At 42.3% G+C, this 16,169-nt stretch overlaps 1 protein-coding gene across 2 annotated transcripts; it reads right to left on the bottom strand.

Moving 5' to 3' along the window:
- Positions 1–569: 569 nt before the first annotated feature.
- LOC138963249 (stabilizer of axonemal microtubules 4-like) lies at positions 570–16,152 on the bottom strand. 2 transcript variants are annotated; one of them, XM_070335312.1, is made up of 12 exons: positions 16,032–16,152; positions 14,801–15,037; positions 12,681–12,834; positions 12,043–12,165; positions 10,448–10,511; positions 9,423–9,535; positions 6,534–6,605; positions 4,341–4,442; positions 3,619–3,722; positions 2,469–2,639; positions 1,681–1,845; positions 570–1,096 (listed from the first exon to the last, which is right to left on the bottom strand). In XM_070335312.1, the coding sequence occupies exons 2-12, from the start codon at positions 15,028–15,030 to the stop codon at positions 1,018–1,020; spliced, it is 1,377 nt and encodes a 458-aa protein (XP_070191413.1). In that variant the 5' UTR covers positions 15,031–15,037; positions 16,032–16,152; the 3' UTR covers positions 570–1,017. The 2 variants fall into 2 exon arrangements, with proteins under 2 accessions (XP_070191413.1, XP_070191414.1); XM_070335313.1 differs by lacking the exons at positions 14,801–15,037; positions 16,032–16,152 and adding an exon at positions 14,307–14,353.
- Between the last annotated feature and the right edge of the window lie 17 nt (positions 16,153–16,169).

Here is a 16,169-nt window from a genome sequence, read left to right as displayed (position 1 = left end):
ATCAAAACCAATTGTATATCAGTTATTGCATAAATGTGTAGAAATAATCCTTCTGTCTGGCTGCAGGTTGAGACTGGGTTCCATATGGGAATGCTGAAGAATTTCATTTGAAAACGGACAACCCCCAAAAGAGCCTGATCAATCGGCACAGAAGTAATGTGTATCAGATTTTTGAATGACACTTGTTGAACTTGAATAATTATACTGTACCTATGAATCGAGCATAGTCTCAGTTGCACTGGGACAGAGACAGACTTTGTATCTTACCCCATTTGTACCTTTATTTTTTTCATTCTTGAGACATGATTGTTTATAACATCGGCAATGCTGTGTTAGGTAAAAAAAAAAAGTTCAAACATTCGTGACACAGCTATGATGTGCTAGAGTTTGTAATTCATCCTTACAAGTGTAATCTTAGGGCTTGGCACTTTCCAGAGCTAAAACTTACACCAAGAATAAGCACACGTTTTCACAAGGTGAATCAAAATGCAGTTTTATGTTAGGCCAAAAAAAAAAATAGGTCTGTTTACGGTAACATAGGCCAAAAAAATAGGGTCGGTAGGTCGGGATTGTTTTGTTTTTTTTTTGTTTTGTTTTTTTCCCCAAAAACCATATTTTTACGTTATTTTGCCAAAAAAACAAGATTTTTTTTTTTTTATCCCCAAATGCCAAAAAAAAGTCTAGGGTCGCGCGAAAAAACTAGGGTCGGTCGGGTTACCGTAAACAGACCTATTTTTTTTTTTGGCCTTAGTGACAGTTCATCAACATTTCAAAACTGAACAGTTTTCACATCCACAAAGATCACTCTGTTGTGTGGAGTAAAACACAAAGTAATCAAAACAGAGAGGGCTTTTAACACCTCGCAACAATGTTGAACTCTGTCGGACAAAAGATCACATGAGCAGTAAAATAAATAGTAACAGCAGTTCTTTGTTGATTGAAGCAGTGTTGAAATACTGGGACTGTTGTACAAAATAAATCCTTCAGCAGATAATAATCAGATGAGGTTTGAATCACCTAGGCCATGGCCGTCATTGTGTGCTTTTTGACGTCGTATTTGTGGTCATCGTAGAACACATCTCTTGCCTTGATGCTCCTGTCAATGAAAAGGGAAAAGTATTATACTTCTTTATTATATCCACACACTCACTCAATCTCTCTCTCTCTCGATCTCTCTCGATCTCTCTCTCTCTCTCTCTCTCTCTCTCTCCCTCCCTCCCTCCCTCCCTCCCTCCCTCCCTCCCTCCCTCCCTCCCTCCCTCCCTCCCTCCCTCCCTCCCTCCCTCCCTCCCTCCTCTCTCTCTCTCTCTCTCTCTCTCTCTCTCTCTCTCTCTCTCACACACACACACACACACACACACACACACACACACACACACACACACACACACACACACACACACACACACACACACATACACACACACAAACAAACAACAACAACACAGACAAATTTAGTTAACTTTACAACAAATCCTCAAACTTATTCTGTGGCTATTCTGCATACATAATACAACAGATTTTTTCTTCAGCTTTCAAAAAAAAAAAGGTTTTATGTCTTACATCACTATAATTTCTCCTTCATCTTCTCTTTCATAAAAAAATAAGAATCTTATTAAAAATGTTTTGAGTGTTACATGAGTTGAAATGGAGTGGATCATCAAACTATCTGTGACTGACCTTGCTTGGTATGGTTCCATGGTACGCAGGGTCTGAGTGTTGTCAATATCCGGCCCGAAGTCGTGCACCCTTGTGCTCATTGTGAAGCCGTCTGTCTTCTGGCGCTGAATGGCGCCGCGCGTGTGCCCCGCACGGTTCAGACCATGTGGCGTGCTATCTTCAAACCTGTGCGGAATGAATATTAATAAGAACAGTGGCACCCCCTTTTTAATCAAGACCCCTCCCCAATTTAAGTCTCCACCCTTTTTATGACCCTTTTTCTCATTTTTTCTGTTCATAATCTTTGTCGATTTACACCCATTTTAAAACTCCTTTTTAAGACCTGATTTTTTCAGATTATTTTCAGGTCTTCTTCTTCTTGTTGTTCGCTGTTAGATCGTCAGTCCGGACTGCAGGGCGAAACGTGCTGTCCTCTCCGAGTCCTCTTTGGGGCCGTTTTGCTTCTTTTGTAGCGCTGTCTCCTCTGGCCAGGTGGTGTCATTTTCAGGTCTTAAAAGGAGGGTTGCATTGAATAAAGTTTGGAGGCCTGGACGTTTTTCACCAATTTTTTTCTCCATGATTCGTTTTTGTTGTTTGCTTTTTAATATTCTATTTGCTTCATAAGAAACAATCGTAAGGATTAGAGTGCTCAGAACAAGTCAGAACACAAGTTACAAAAGCAATTAATCTTGATACAGTTTATGGGAAGAGGCATATAAAGATGGAACAGACAACTCTTGTTTCCCGCCCTCTTTCCAATCTCGTTGAGCAATCATAAACATAAGGCAACGGCCGTTACTGTTTTTCACCTGGTCATGTAGTGAGTGATGAATCGTCGCTGGTCGTCAGGCACCTTGACGAAACGATCGCTGTTCTCGCTGTAGCCAGACAGCTCCTGCCATCCCATCTTGGTGCGGTTGAGCTTGTCAGGGTGGGACAGAGGCCGACTTTGTGTACCCAGGAACTGATCCTTGTGGGTGCTGAAACAACATGGAAAAACAATTACAATTCAATTACAGTAGTCCCCTGAAATCGGCGTATGCTGCCAAAATGGCGGGGTAAAAACGGTCATACACGTAAAAATCCACTCGTGTTAAAACATGAGTGAGCGTGGGAGTTTCAGCCCATGAACGAAGAAGAATTACTGTAGTATTGGACTTGACATCCATGTAGCTGAGCCTCCGACAATAATGAAGTGAGTTGCCAGGCCAGTTTCTGTGTGCCTTTTGTCGATGCAGTCATTTTATGGACAGGGGAATCTGGTCCTTGTTGGTGCTAAAACAACGTGGGGGGGGGAGTTGCAAAATGAAATATTGGTTTAGTGTGTCGGCTTATATTGTCATGCAGCTCAGAGGTGTTGCTAAGATTTGTTCCCTTTCTTCAGCAAATCTGCCAAAATGGCCTACAAGATTCGTCAATTTTCGAAAATTTTTAAACAGTCCTTTTGTCACCTTCTTCTCACCATGCAAATGTTTAGACGTCAGCAAAGATTTGGGCGATTTTGAAATATGGTTTGGCAGTCTGCCAGAAGCGGAGGATGGGATTCCTGCAACTTCTGTGCACCTTAATTTTTGGATTTATGTTGTGCGTTCTTTTTTGTAGATTTATGTTGTGTTCACATACCTGAGACTTCCTTATTCTTGAGAGAACATGCGTGTGTCACATGCACATCTCTCTCTGCCTGTCTGTCTGTGCCTCCATGCATGTGTCTTTGTGTATGTGCTTTTCTGTGCGCTTGTATGTCCATCGTATGAATATGTTTACCTCTATCATGTGTGTGTGTGTGTGTGTGTGTGTGTGTGTGTGTAGCAATAAGCCCTGAGTGTCTGTGTCTGTATGCCTGTTTTTCTGCCTCATGTATGTCATCTTTCTCGGTTTCATTTTCAAATTGAATCCCGCTACATATAAGAACAAGTTATCATCATTGATAATCATTATTAACTTGCATTTGCTACTCACCTGCTATGGTTGTTAGGGTGCACCATGTTGAGATATTCCATGGGGTCACTCTTTTGTGTTCGGTTCAGTTTCAGCCCTGGCATATTGTCTGCTTTGTCGTAGGCCTGTACACATTGACACACAACAACTTGATCCCATTGCACACACATCAACTTGTGAATATAATTCTCTTCCAAAACATTGCATACTGTTGGTGCTTGGTGCAAACATTCAAGGACATTCTATGCAGCACTCAAGCCGCTGTATCGCTACGCCCACCCTCCACAAACAGACACACATGAACACACACACTGACGTACACACACATCCTGCACATATACACACTGACACACCACGGCAGAAGAAGAACAAGAGGCACAAGAACAGGAAAACTAGCTGTAACATGAAATATCTCAGTGGAAGCTGTCAAGCAAGAACCTTTCTTGCAATTATGTCAAATCTAGTGCGAGAGGTTAACTACATCAGTATCAGTAGATCAAAGGCATGATAGCATTTTGTTTTGTTTTGTTTTGTTACAGTGGTATACCAATTTTAGGAATGTCCCTGCATGACCCTGACCCCATCCCATCTCCCCCCACCCCCAAGCCCTTTTTAAGACCTTACGTTGTCAGACTTTCTGATTATAGTGTCTGTAAATTTAATGATGTCCATTTCAAAACCCTCCCTTGCAAGACAATTATCTCAAGGGGTATCACATTGTGATCTATGATGGCCAAGCTTACATCTCCAGGGATTCTGTGGAGGTAGAGGGGTTTGGCCGTTTCACGGGTGAAGCCCGACCCTCTCTCTGATGGGTCTGTCACGCCTGGGTTGACTTCGTCTCCCTGATATCACAACACAAACGTTATTCAGAATAAAAGCTTGCCAGTTTATAAGAGAGAATATCACAACACAAACAGCAAATTTGTACAAGTTGTTCAGAATAAAAGCTTGCCAGTTTATAAGAGAGAATATCAAAACACAAACAGCAAATTTGTAGAAGTTGCTCAGAATAAAAGCTTGCCAGTTTATAAGAGAGAATATATCACAACACAAACGGCAAATTTGTACAAGTTGTTCAGAATAAAAGTTTGCCAGTTTATAAGAGAGAATATCAAAACACAAACAGGAAATTTGTACAAGTTGTTCAGAATAAAAGTTTGCCAGTTTATAAAAGAGAATATCACAACACAAACAGCAAATTTGTACAAGTTGTTCAGAATAAAAGTTTGCCAATGAATATGACAGAATATCATGCAAGTTAATACACACACAAAAGCATGCATGTACACTCATACAAACACATGCATGTACACTCATACAGACACATGCATGTACACTCATACAGACACATGCATGTACACTCATACAGACACATGCATGTACACTCATACAAACACATGCATGTACACTCATACAGACACATGCATGTACACTAGCTCATACAGACACATGCATGTACACTCATACAGACACATGCATGTACACTCATACAAACACATGCATGTACACTCATACAGACATGCATGTACACTCATACAAACACATGCATGTACACTCATACAAACACATGCATGTACACTCATACAGACACATGCATGTACACTCATACAGACACATGCATGTACACTCATACAGACACATGCATGTACACTCATACAGACACATGCATGTACACTCATACAGACACATGCATGTACACTCATACAGACACATGTACACTCATACAGACACATGCATGTACACTCATACAGACACATGCATGTACACTCATACAGACACATGTACACTCATACAGACACATGCATGTACACTCATACAGACACATGCATGTACACTCATACAGACACATGTACACTCATACAGACACATGCATGTACACTCATACAGACACATGCATGTACACTCATACAGACACATGTACACTCATACACACACATGCATGTACACTCATACAGACACATGTACACTCATACAGACACATGCATGTACACTCATACAGACACATGTACACTACACTCATACAGACACATGTACACTACACTCATACAGACACACGCATGTACACTCATACAAACACATGCATGTACACTCATACAGACACATGCATGTACACTCATACAGACACATGTACACTCATACAGACACATGCATGTACACTCATACAGACACATGCATGTACACTCATACAGACACATGCATGTACACTCATACAGACACATGCATGTACACTCATACAGACACATGCATGTACACTCATACAGACACATGTACACTCATACAGACACATGCATGTACACTCATACAGACACATGTACACTCATACAGACATGTACACTCATACAGACATGTACACTCATACAGACACATGCATGTACACTCATACAGACACATGTACACTCATACAGACACATGCATGTACACTCATACAGACACATGCATGTACACTCATACAGACACATGTACACTCATACAGACACATGTACACTCATACAGACACATGTACACTCATACAGACACATGTACACTCATACAGACACATGCATGTACACTCATACAGACACATGCATGTACACTCATACAGACACATGCATGTACACTCATACAGACACATGCATGTACACTCATACACACACATGCACACACAGAGATATATGCACATATGCCCACACACATTCGTAAAAAGAATACAAAAAAAGTTGTACAGACACAAAAAGGGTGACTGCATGTTGACGAGGTAGGTACATTACAGAATAAGAGTTTGGATAAGTTAAAGAGAGGGAGACACACACACAGAGAGAAACGTCTATGTTCAAACTGACTTAGACAGGAATATGAGCAATATTCAAAAGAAAACAAAGAAAACAATAACAAAGAAATCACTCCTGTAAATACATCATGCAATGACAAAATTGACAGAAATGGCAACAGCTTACCCTTGGGTACGACCACGGGTTGTAAGTTGTCTTTGTTATACTGTGTCCTGTGGGGCGTGAAGTGAACCAGCCCTGCACACATAAACACATTTTAACGCATCACATATGTGAGCACTGAAGTGGAACACATTTCATATCTTCTGAAAGGAAAAGCAATTTATTATGCACCTGCTGTGAGCCCTAATTCAAAACATGATGTTTTCCTGATTTTAATTTATGTAGTGTGGATAAAAAAACAAAAAAAAACTTTCATAAACATAACTGTGGGTATTGCATTACAAATACAGAACTGTCGGGTGAATAAGCCCTGATTCAAAACTGAGCATGTCTTAAAAGACAGCAATACAGAATCTGGCGCATGCAGCACTAAAAATGCATGGGTGCACTCGCATGACTGAAAGGAAATGATTGTGGTATGCATACAGCTGTAAATTCACTTTTTTCACAGCACAGTCCATTCGTCTGCCAAATACACTGCCCCATCATATCTGCTGTAAGCCCTACCCTCCATCTGCCATATACACTGCCCCATCATATCTGCTGTAAGCCCTACCCTCCGTCTGCCATATACACTGCCCCATCATATCTGCTGTAAGCCCTACCCTCCATCTGCCAAATACACTGCCCCATCATACCTGCTGTAAGCCCTACCCTCCATCTGCCAAATACACTGCCCCATCATACCTGCTGTAAGCCCTACCCTCCATCTGCCAAATACATTGCCCCATCATATCTGCTGTAAGCCCTACCCTCCGTCTGCCAAATACACTGCCCCATCATATCTGCTGTAAGCCCTACCCTCCGTCTACCAAATACACTGCCCCATCATATCTGCTGTAAGCCCTACCCTCAGTCTGCCAAATACACTGCCCCATCATATCTGCTGTAAGCCCTACCCTCCGTCTGCCAAATACACTGCCCCATCATATCTGCTGTAAGCCCTACCCTCCATCTGCCATATACACTGCCCCATCATATCTGCTGTAAGCCCTACCCTCCATCTGCCAAACACACAGCCCCATCATATCTGCTGTAAGCCCTACCCTCCATCTGCCAAATACACTGCCCCATCATACCTGCTGTAAGCCCTACCCTCCGTCTGCCAAATACACTGCCCCATCATATCTGCTGTAAGCCCTACCCTCCATCTGCCAAAGACACTGCCCCATCATATCTGCTGTAAGCCCTACCCTCCGTCTGCCAAATACACTGCCCCATCATATCTGCTGTAAGCCCTACCCTCCGTCTGCCAAATACACTGCCCCATCATATCTGCTGTAAGCCCTACCCTCCGTCTGCCAAATACACTGCCCCATCATACCTGCTGTAAGCCCTACCCTCCATCTGCCAAATACACTAGCTGCCCCATCATATCTGCTGTAAGCCCTACCCTCCGTCTGCCAAATACACTGCCCCATCATATCTGCTGTAAGCCCTACCCTCCATCTGCCAAATACACTGCCCCATCATATCTGCTGTAAGCCCTACCCTCCATCTGCCAAATACACTGCCCCATCATACCTGCTGTAAGCCCTACCCTCCATCTGCCAAATACACTGCCCCATCATATCTGCTGTAAGCCCTACCCTCCATCCTCCAAAGACAGAGAAATTCTGTCTGAATGGTGAGCTGATTCAAAGCTGTTGTGCATGCAATCTTCACATTTGGGTTCCATGCAACTGACCCCGCGAGTGGCAATTTACTGTGGGTATATAATATGCTCAACAAGGTCACCCCATCCCCCTACTGCCAACTCTTCTCTCCTAGACTTACGTACACAGGCAAACCTTTTACAATTAGGTTTTAAGCTGATCAAAGAAAAAACATAATGACCTAACCACATTACTCTGGAGAAAAAAACAGAAATTGTGAAATGAGACTTATATACCGAGCAACAAAAGAAACGCGAAAAAATTCGTCATTGTTTGATTGACAAAATCTCCAACAATTATAGAGTTAGAATTATTAAACCACAAAAGTTTAATGAAGGCATGTTTGACCTTGCTTTTGTGTGATTATTTTGATGCTGTGACTGTTTTAACACACGGGACAAGCAGGTTTAACGTTAAACACATAATGCGCGCTCGCAGCACGTGCAAGGAGAGCAGGAGAAATATGATGTGTGAGATGTGTTCACCAATGCATTAGCAATCAAAAGAGACCATGGCACGCTTGCTGCCAGTCTCACTTTTGAAACAGCCAGGATGCCAAGATTGACACCACCAAAATGCCAGGTTGATTTAAAGCTGGGGGTGATCCAGAAGCGCTGGCATGTGCTTTAAACGTGCATATTCCAACAGTTTATCACCTTCTGCAATGTTCTGGTGACATTGGAAGCACTGCAGTTGTGCAACGCGGTGGATTTTTTCACATTACCCCAATAAGACAAGATCGCAATTTCCTGCCACAACGTCTTCGACATCGATTCAATTCAGCCGCTGACACTACCAGGAACATCATTGGAAGCCACCAGTGTCCGATCAGTGGCCAGAGAGCGCGATGAAGGCTGACTGAGCGAGACCTCCAAAACTTCATTAAAGTTATTAAACCTACTAGTCCCGTGTGTTAAAACAGTCGCAGCATCAAAATAATCATGCAACATCTAGGTCAAACATGCCTTCATCAAAATGTTGTGGTTTGATAATTCTAACTCCATAATTGCTCTCGATTTTGTTAATCAAACATTGCAGATTTTTTCGCGTGTCTTTTAGTGTTGCTTGGTATACATACAGGCTTATTACCAAGCTGTAAATTCACTCTTTCAGAGCACAATCCATTCATCTGCCAAATCATACACTCATTGCCCCATCATATATGCTGTGAGCCCTATCCTCCATCCTCAGAGGATGGGAAAAAGCACAAAAATTTTGAAATGAGACTCATACATACCGGCTTATCCCCAAGGTGGGGGTTATTTGGGTAGAAGGTGACAGGCTCAATGTTGTATGCACTTGTGAAGCCGGAGTCTGTAAGGGGACCGACTGCCATGTAGTTCAGATCATCTGAAAACACAAAATATGTTACCTTCACTTGCACATTTACTATAGATTTTCTACTTCTCCTGAATGGTTTGAAGTGTGTGTGTGTGTGTGTGTGTGTGTGTGTGTGTGTGTGTGTGTGTGTGTGTGTGTGTGTGTGTGTGTGTGTGTGTGCATGTGTGTGTGCGTGCGTTAGTGAGTGCGTGCGTGCATGCATGCATGCGTGTGTGTGTGCGTGCGTAAGTACATGCATGCATTAATCATGTGTGTGTGCACATCCTTCTATCATCTGTTTTTGGCTCACGTAAGTGTAGCCTATGCGATGATAAACTTTGTCTGTCTGTGCGTGTGTGTGTGTGTGTGTGTGTGTGTGATAGAAACTTTAACATTTCCGAGTCTATGGATTACGTCAGTCTCGGTCAAAAGTGTTTGACGTGTGTGATAGAAACTATTTGAAGACGTCACATTATGACGTAAGAGGGTTAGACGTCACGCAAAGGAATTACTAAAAGTCTCGGTCTTTGTTATTGTGAGCGGGCCGAGACTACTTGGCAGATCCAGGGTCTCGCTTTCTTGCACAGTTTCACCTATAGATGCTTACTGTGTGTGTGTGTGTGTGTGTGTGTGTGTGTGTGTGTGTGTGTGTGTGTGTGTGTGTGTGTGTGTGTGTGTGTGTGTGTGTGTGTGTGTGTATGTGTGACGGAGTGATTGAGTTTGTGTTACTGTTTGTCGATTTCTTACGTGAGCCTTGAAGGCTTCGCCTCTTTTTTTTTATAGTTTTTTACTTATCTAGGTCTGTGAGTGCAAAAACAGACATAAACATGTACGCACCCACACACACACACGGCGAAGGAGTCTTAATACTGAGCTAAATTTACAGATGTTATGAAAAGAAAATATGAGAAGGAGGAGCAAAAATAAAGTGTATACACTCACAGTCATGTGGCGCCTGCTTCCCCTTAAACCTCTCCTTCGTCTCTGTTGACATGTAACCAGGACCCTGTCCATGGAAATAGTACTTTCTTCATCAGTATACAATGTTAATTATTGCAAAAGGGCGAGGTAAAATGCATGTCTAAACTTTTCTCTGTCTGTGATCTTTCTCTTAATTCCATCTCTCTCACTCTCGCTGACTCTCTCTAACAATCATTGTTAGTTTAAGAATGAGTAGAAATTCAATGTTATTGTGACAGGGTGACCAGTCACCAATTATAGAGTACAATTTTGTTATTTTCCAGTCTAGTGTTTGTAGTTCATGTTGCCGATCGCTTTATGTTTTGTGTAATGCCATTATCTGTTCTAAGTTAAATGTTGAGATGCACATGTCCAGTCACCGGTAGATCCTAAGCACACTTAGCCGTCTGTGTCCATGATCCTTTGAACTTAAGCCGCTCTCCTAGAAAGAGACGGGAGCCGGGGAGCCTGCAGGTGTTGTTACGTCATATGGCGGCCTGTCTGTCTCTGTATGCCTCGGCTAGCTGCATGTAGCAGTGGTTTTCAAGTAGGTGTTAATTCCTTTGTCGGATGGGGTGGATCGAATACCAGCTCAGCTGGCAGGTGGACAGTTGCGTAACTGTTATGACCGACCTGGGGTAGCCGCCGATAACACGTGCGTGTGGTAATGTTTGATGCGCTCAGATCAAAGTCTCGTTAAGAGGGTGTGAATTTCTTTGAATTTGATACAGAGAAGCGTGCCAGCTGCGGTTGGAAGGTCTTAATCCCTTACCCCCCCCCCCTCCTTCTTCTTCTCGTCTTTAACCAATGGAATGGCTTATTATCTTTGAATGTTGTGTTGCTAATAGTTACTAGGATTTTGATTGGATGGTTGTGACTCTAGCTAAAGTTTGATTGTGTCTGTACATGCTAGGGTGTGGGAGAGAACTGTGAAAGACGCGAGAGAGAGTGGACGTATTTTGTTGTGTGCTCTGCTAACTGACTTCTGGTAATAGTGAAATAAAGTCACGTTACTACAACCCCTGACTTGGCGTCTCTATGTGAATGCTTCCTGACCTAGCACCCCCACTTCTTCTTCACTACTTCACCCCATCACATTATAATACTTTACTTCTTTGGGTTGTTTAAAATGTTTTATATATAGAATTTTAAATGCCATGTATATCTATATTGAACAGGCTGGAAGATTAGGCTTTGCATAAAAACTTCATACCTTTGTAATAAAGTTTTAAATCTGAATCTCTCTCTCTCTCTCTCTCTCTCTCTCTCTCTCTCTCTCTCTCTCTCTCTCTCTCTCTCTCTCTCTCTCTCTCTCATTCTCTCTCTCTCCCTCTCATTTTCTATCTTTTTAAATTTTTGTTCTCTTTAATCTTGTTCTGTCTTTACTGGCTGTTGTCCGTTTTCCCTTCCCTCACCTTCTGCTGTTTAGATATCTTTGTCATTTGTTCCAAACTGTACATAATTTTGTTTGTAAAATCACATCTAAATGCTGAGTCTAAGCACTCGATGATTAAATGTTATGCATAAGTATTGTGCAGAATATTTGATGCTGCACAAAGCCTTAGCAACACACTTACATAGCCAGTATTTTCCAATTCTATTGGGTCCTTGGCTTGCAGTTTGTGAAGAAGTGCTTTTCCCCTGGGCAGGACCGAAGCTGGAGCGCTAGCCACACGGGTGTCAATGAAAACACTCTTAGCCTGAAAGACAAATAGAGAAAAAAATTCTTGAAGGGAAAGTGAAAGCAGCATGAACATCAATAGAGAAACAAAAATGACGAAGACGGGTTTTTTTATGTCCAAACCTTTGTTAAAGAAAGACACCCAGCAGTGTTAAAGAAATGAAAAATTATCTTCTTGTTGTTATTTGGGAGAGGGAGGGGATGGATGTGATTCACTGTATGTACACCTTGGTATGTCAGTTGCAATCAACCATTGTGCAAACACACACACACACACACACACACACACACACACACACACACACACACACAAACATACACTAAAAACACATGCCCACACACACATGCATGTGTTGAGACTAAACAGCCTTAATTACACTTATGTAGACTTTTCTTTATCCTGTTACCACTTATACTTCTCCTTGATCAGCTCACATTTTAAAACAATTTATCTTAATCTTACTTCCTTGTTTTCTTCCTTATAATTACCCAATATAACTGGCATAAATTCCAAACGTTTCACTGAATGCATACCTGTCCATCTGTAGGGTGAGTGATGGGGTCTTCCCTGACAAAGCCAGTCTTGACTTGATGTACACTGTTAGGCAGTGGCTCCTTCCCACTGTGCTCCTTGTATGGCTGGAAACACAGCTCTGTTACCGTGTGGTAGTTGGTTCCACATATCCTCCTGCAATTTACAAGCAAGCATGAAATTATGAGGGATGAATGTGTGTGTGTGTGTGTGTGTGTGTGTGTGTGTGTGTGTGTGTGTGTGTGTGTGTGTGTGTGTGTGTGTGTGTGGGTGTGGGTGTGTGTGTGTGTGTGTCCCCAGAAAGACTTTTATTTTGGCAGCTACGCACACTTACATATGTGCACATTGATTGATCTATCAACAACTCTTGTCAGCACCACATTTATTTCCCCTCATAAATATACAGTAGAACCCTCTTTTCAGCCCACACACTCCTCTCTCCATCCCCCATCACCATCTCCCATCACCATCTCCCATCACCATCCCCCATCACCATCTCCCATCACCATCCCCCATCACCATCTCCCAGACTTTCCTCTGTTTAAGACTTTGTTTACTGAAATTGTTGTCATAACTCTTGTAAATATACTTCTATTTTTAGATTCTCTCCTCTTTCAAGCCTGATTATCTCAGATTCTCTCCTCTTTCAAGCCTGATTATCTCAGATTCTCTCCTCTTTCAAGCCTGATTATCTCAGATTCTCTCCTCTTTCAAGCCTGATTATCTCCTCTTTCAAACTTGATTCTCTCCTCTTTCAAGCCTGATTATCTCAGATTCTCTCTTCTTTCAAGCCTGATTTATCTCAGATTCTCTCCTCTTTCAAGCCTGATTATCTCAGATTCTCTCCTCTTTCAAGCCTGATTATCTCCTCTTTCAAGCTTGATTATCTCCTCTTTCAAGCCTGATTATCTCAGATTCTCTCTTCTTTCAAGCCTGATTTATCTCAGATTCTCTCCTCTTTCAAGCCTGATTATCTCCTCTTTCAAGCCTGATTATCTCCTCTTTCAAGCCTGATTATCTCAGATTCTCTCTTCTTTCAAGCCTGATTATCTCAGATTCTCTCCTCTTTCAAGCCATGATTATCTCAGATTCTCTCCTCTTTCAAGCCGGATTATCTCCTCTTTCAAGCCTGCTAATCTCAGATTCTCTCTTCTTTCAAGCCTGATTATCTCAGATTCTCTCCTCTTTCAAGCCTGATTATCTCAGATTCTCTCCTCTTTCAAGCCTGATTATCTCCTCTTTCAAGCTTGATTATCTCCTCTTTCAAGCCTGATTATCTCAGATTATCTCCTCTTTCAAGCCTGATTATCTCCTCTTTTAAGTTTGATTATCTCCTCTTTCAAGCTTGATTATCTCCTCTTTCAAGCTTGATTATCTCCTCTTTCAAGTCTTCTTCTTGTTCTTCTGCGTTCGTGGGCTGAAACTCCCACGTACACTCGTGTTTTTTTGCACGAGTGGAATTTTACGTGTATGACCGTTTTTTACCCCGCCATTTAGACAGCCATACGCCGTTTTCGGAGGAATTTCAAGTCTGATTATCTCCTCTTTCAAGCCTGATTATCTCCTCTTTCAAGCCTGATTATCTCAGATTTTCTGGGGTCTCAAAAGGGGAGTTGCACTACACCTACGCCATAGTAGGATTGTCCACTACACCTACGCCATAGTAGGATTGTCCACTACACCTACGCCATAGTAGGATTGTCCACTACACCTACGCCATAGTAGGATTGTCCACTACACCTACGCCATAGTAGGATTGTCCACTACACCTACGCCATAGTAGGATTGTCCACTACACCTACGCCATAGTAGGATTGTCCACTACACCTACGCCATAGTAGGATTGTCCACTACACCTACGCCATAGTAGGATTGTCCACTACACCTACGCCATAGTAGGATTGTCCACTACACCTACGCCATAGTAGGATTGTCCACTACACCTACGCCATAGTAAGATTGTCCACTACACCTACGCCATAGTAGGATTGTCCACTACACTTAACGCCATAGTAGGATTGTCCACTACACCTACGCCATAGTAGGATTGTCCACTACACCTACGCCATAGTAGGATTGTCCACTACACCTACGCCATAGTAGGATTGTCCACTACACCTACGCCATAGTAGGATTGTCCACTTCATCCAGTTTGGTGCTGTAGTAGACCTGGGGCCTGAAGTTGGCCGAGTAGCCGGTGCCAGAGTGCCGACCCACGCGGGGCTTGAAGTTTTGCCAGTGCTTGCCGTATGTGGTGGAGTTCTGGGTGACGTAGAACTTCATGATGTTGGTGTCGGCCCCATGGCTCTTCTGAATGTGCTGGGTGTGCGACCCCGTTGGTAGTGGCCCCATGCTTATGCTGACCAAGAGAAGATGATGATTTCATTATGAACATGTATTGGGTTGGTGTTAGGAAGGTCTGCAAGTGGAATTATTTTACATACTTTTTAAAACATGTTTGGCATTTCTTTTGATTTTCACCTTTGAAGGAAGCAGTGAGACAACAACAACAACAACAACAACAACAACAACAACAACAACAACAACAACAACAACAACAACAAGAGATGAAATTTACAAATGGATATGAATAACATCACAAAACCCCTTTCTTAAACACACACACACACACATACACACACACACACACACACATACACACACACACACACACACTTACACATATGCCATTTGATCCCTTCACACACCCACATACAAAAAAGATTGAAAAGTTCAACAATAACAACAACAACTAACCCTAAACAGCAATCATTTGTCCCAGATGAGTTGTTGCTATACCTCTCTTGGTCAAGCAAATAGCCATATGCAATGTATCCAAAATCACTAACCAGTATAGCGGGGAGAGGGGGGTATTTTACACTAATCATTGTTGTGCATTAGGCAATCAGGCAGTACTAAGTGGATGATCCTTTCCCTTCACAGGTCAGTAAACCCAGAGAAGCTAACTCTTCGACAAGCGCTTAGAACTGTACCCACGGAATACGCGCTATATAAGCTTCCTATTGATTGATTGATTGATTGATTGTCGACAACGTAACACAAATGAAGGCACCGTGTACTTTTATAAAGCGATATCACTTTGTGTAAAGAAGGGTGGGATGAACATACTCCATAGCGCGAAGAAGCTGCATGGTCTGCAACGCATATCCTCTTCCTCTAACTTTAACCACTCAATGCGATCGATCATTCGACTTTGCTTACAGTTCCACTCAAAATTGACACGACTGAACTTGGAATGTGTCGCATTAGCTCATCGTCCTTAGCTTCAAACACTGCCAAATTCTTTGACAAATTTGCTATAGAATATATTCAAAAGCCACTTCAAAACTTACATGTGTTGGAGCCCTTAGGTGGTCAGTTCAGTCAACACAGTTATGTACAAAATGTGTTCTGACCAAACATCAAGCCGCCTGCTCGACAGTAGCTTTGCGTTGTTGCTACGAGTAACTCGAGCACAAGTTTTGATGACG

This window comes from Littorina saxatilis, linkage group LG3, assembly GCF_037325665.1.
Source record: "Littorina saxatilis isolate snail1 linkage group LG3, US_GU_Lsax_2.0, whole genome shotgun sequence".
Lineage (NCBI taxonomy): Eukaryota > Metazoa > Mollusca > Gastropoda > Littorinimorpha > Littorinidae > Littorina > Littorina saxatilis.
This window is presented reverse-complemented; position numbering and strand designations above follow the sequence as displayed.

What these genes read in the sequence shown, in the direction of transcription:
- LOC138963249 (XM_070335312.1), bottom strand. Translation starts at nt 15,030, where the DNA reads ATGGGGCCACTACCAACGGGGTCGCACACCCAGCACATTCAGAAGAGC. An exon ending in GTGGACAATCCTACTATGGC is followed by an intron (nt 12,835 to 14,800) that starts GTAGGTGTAGTG and finishes TGTAAATTGCAG; the next exon opens with GAGGATATGTGGAACCAACT. An exon ending in GAAGCAGGCGCCACATGACT is followed by an intron (nt 9,536 to 10,447) that starts GTGAGTGTATAC and finishes TTGTGTTTTCAG; the next exon opens with ATGATCTGAACTACATGGCA.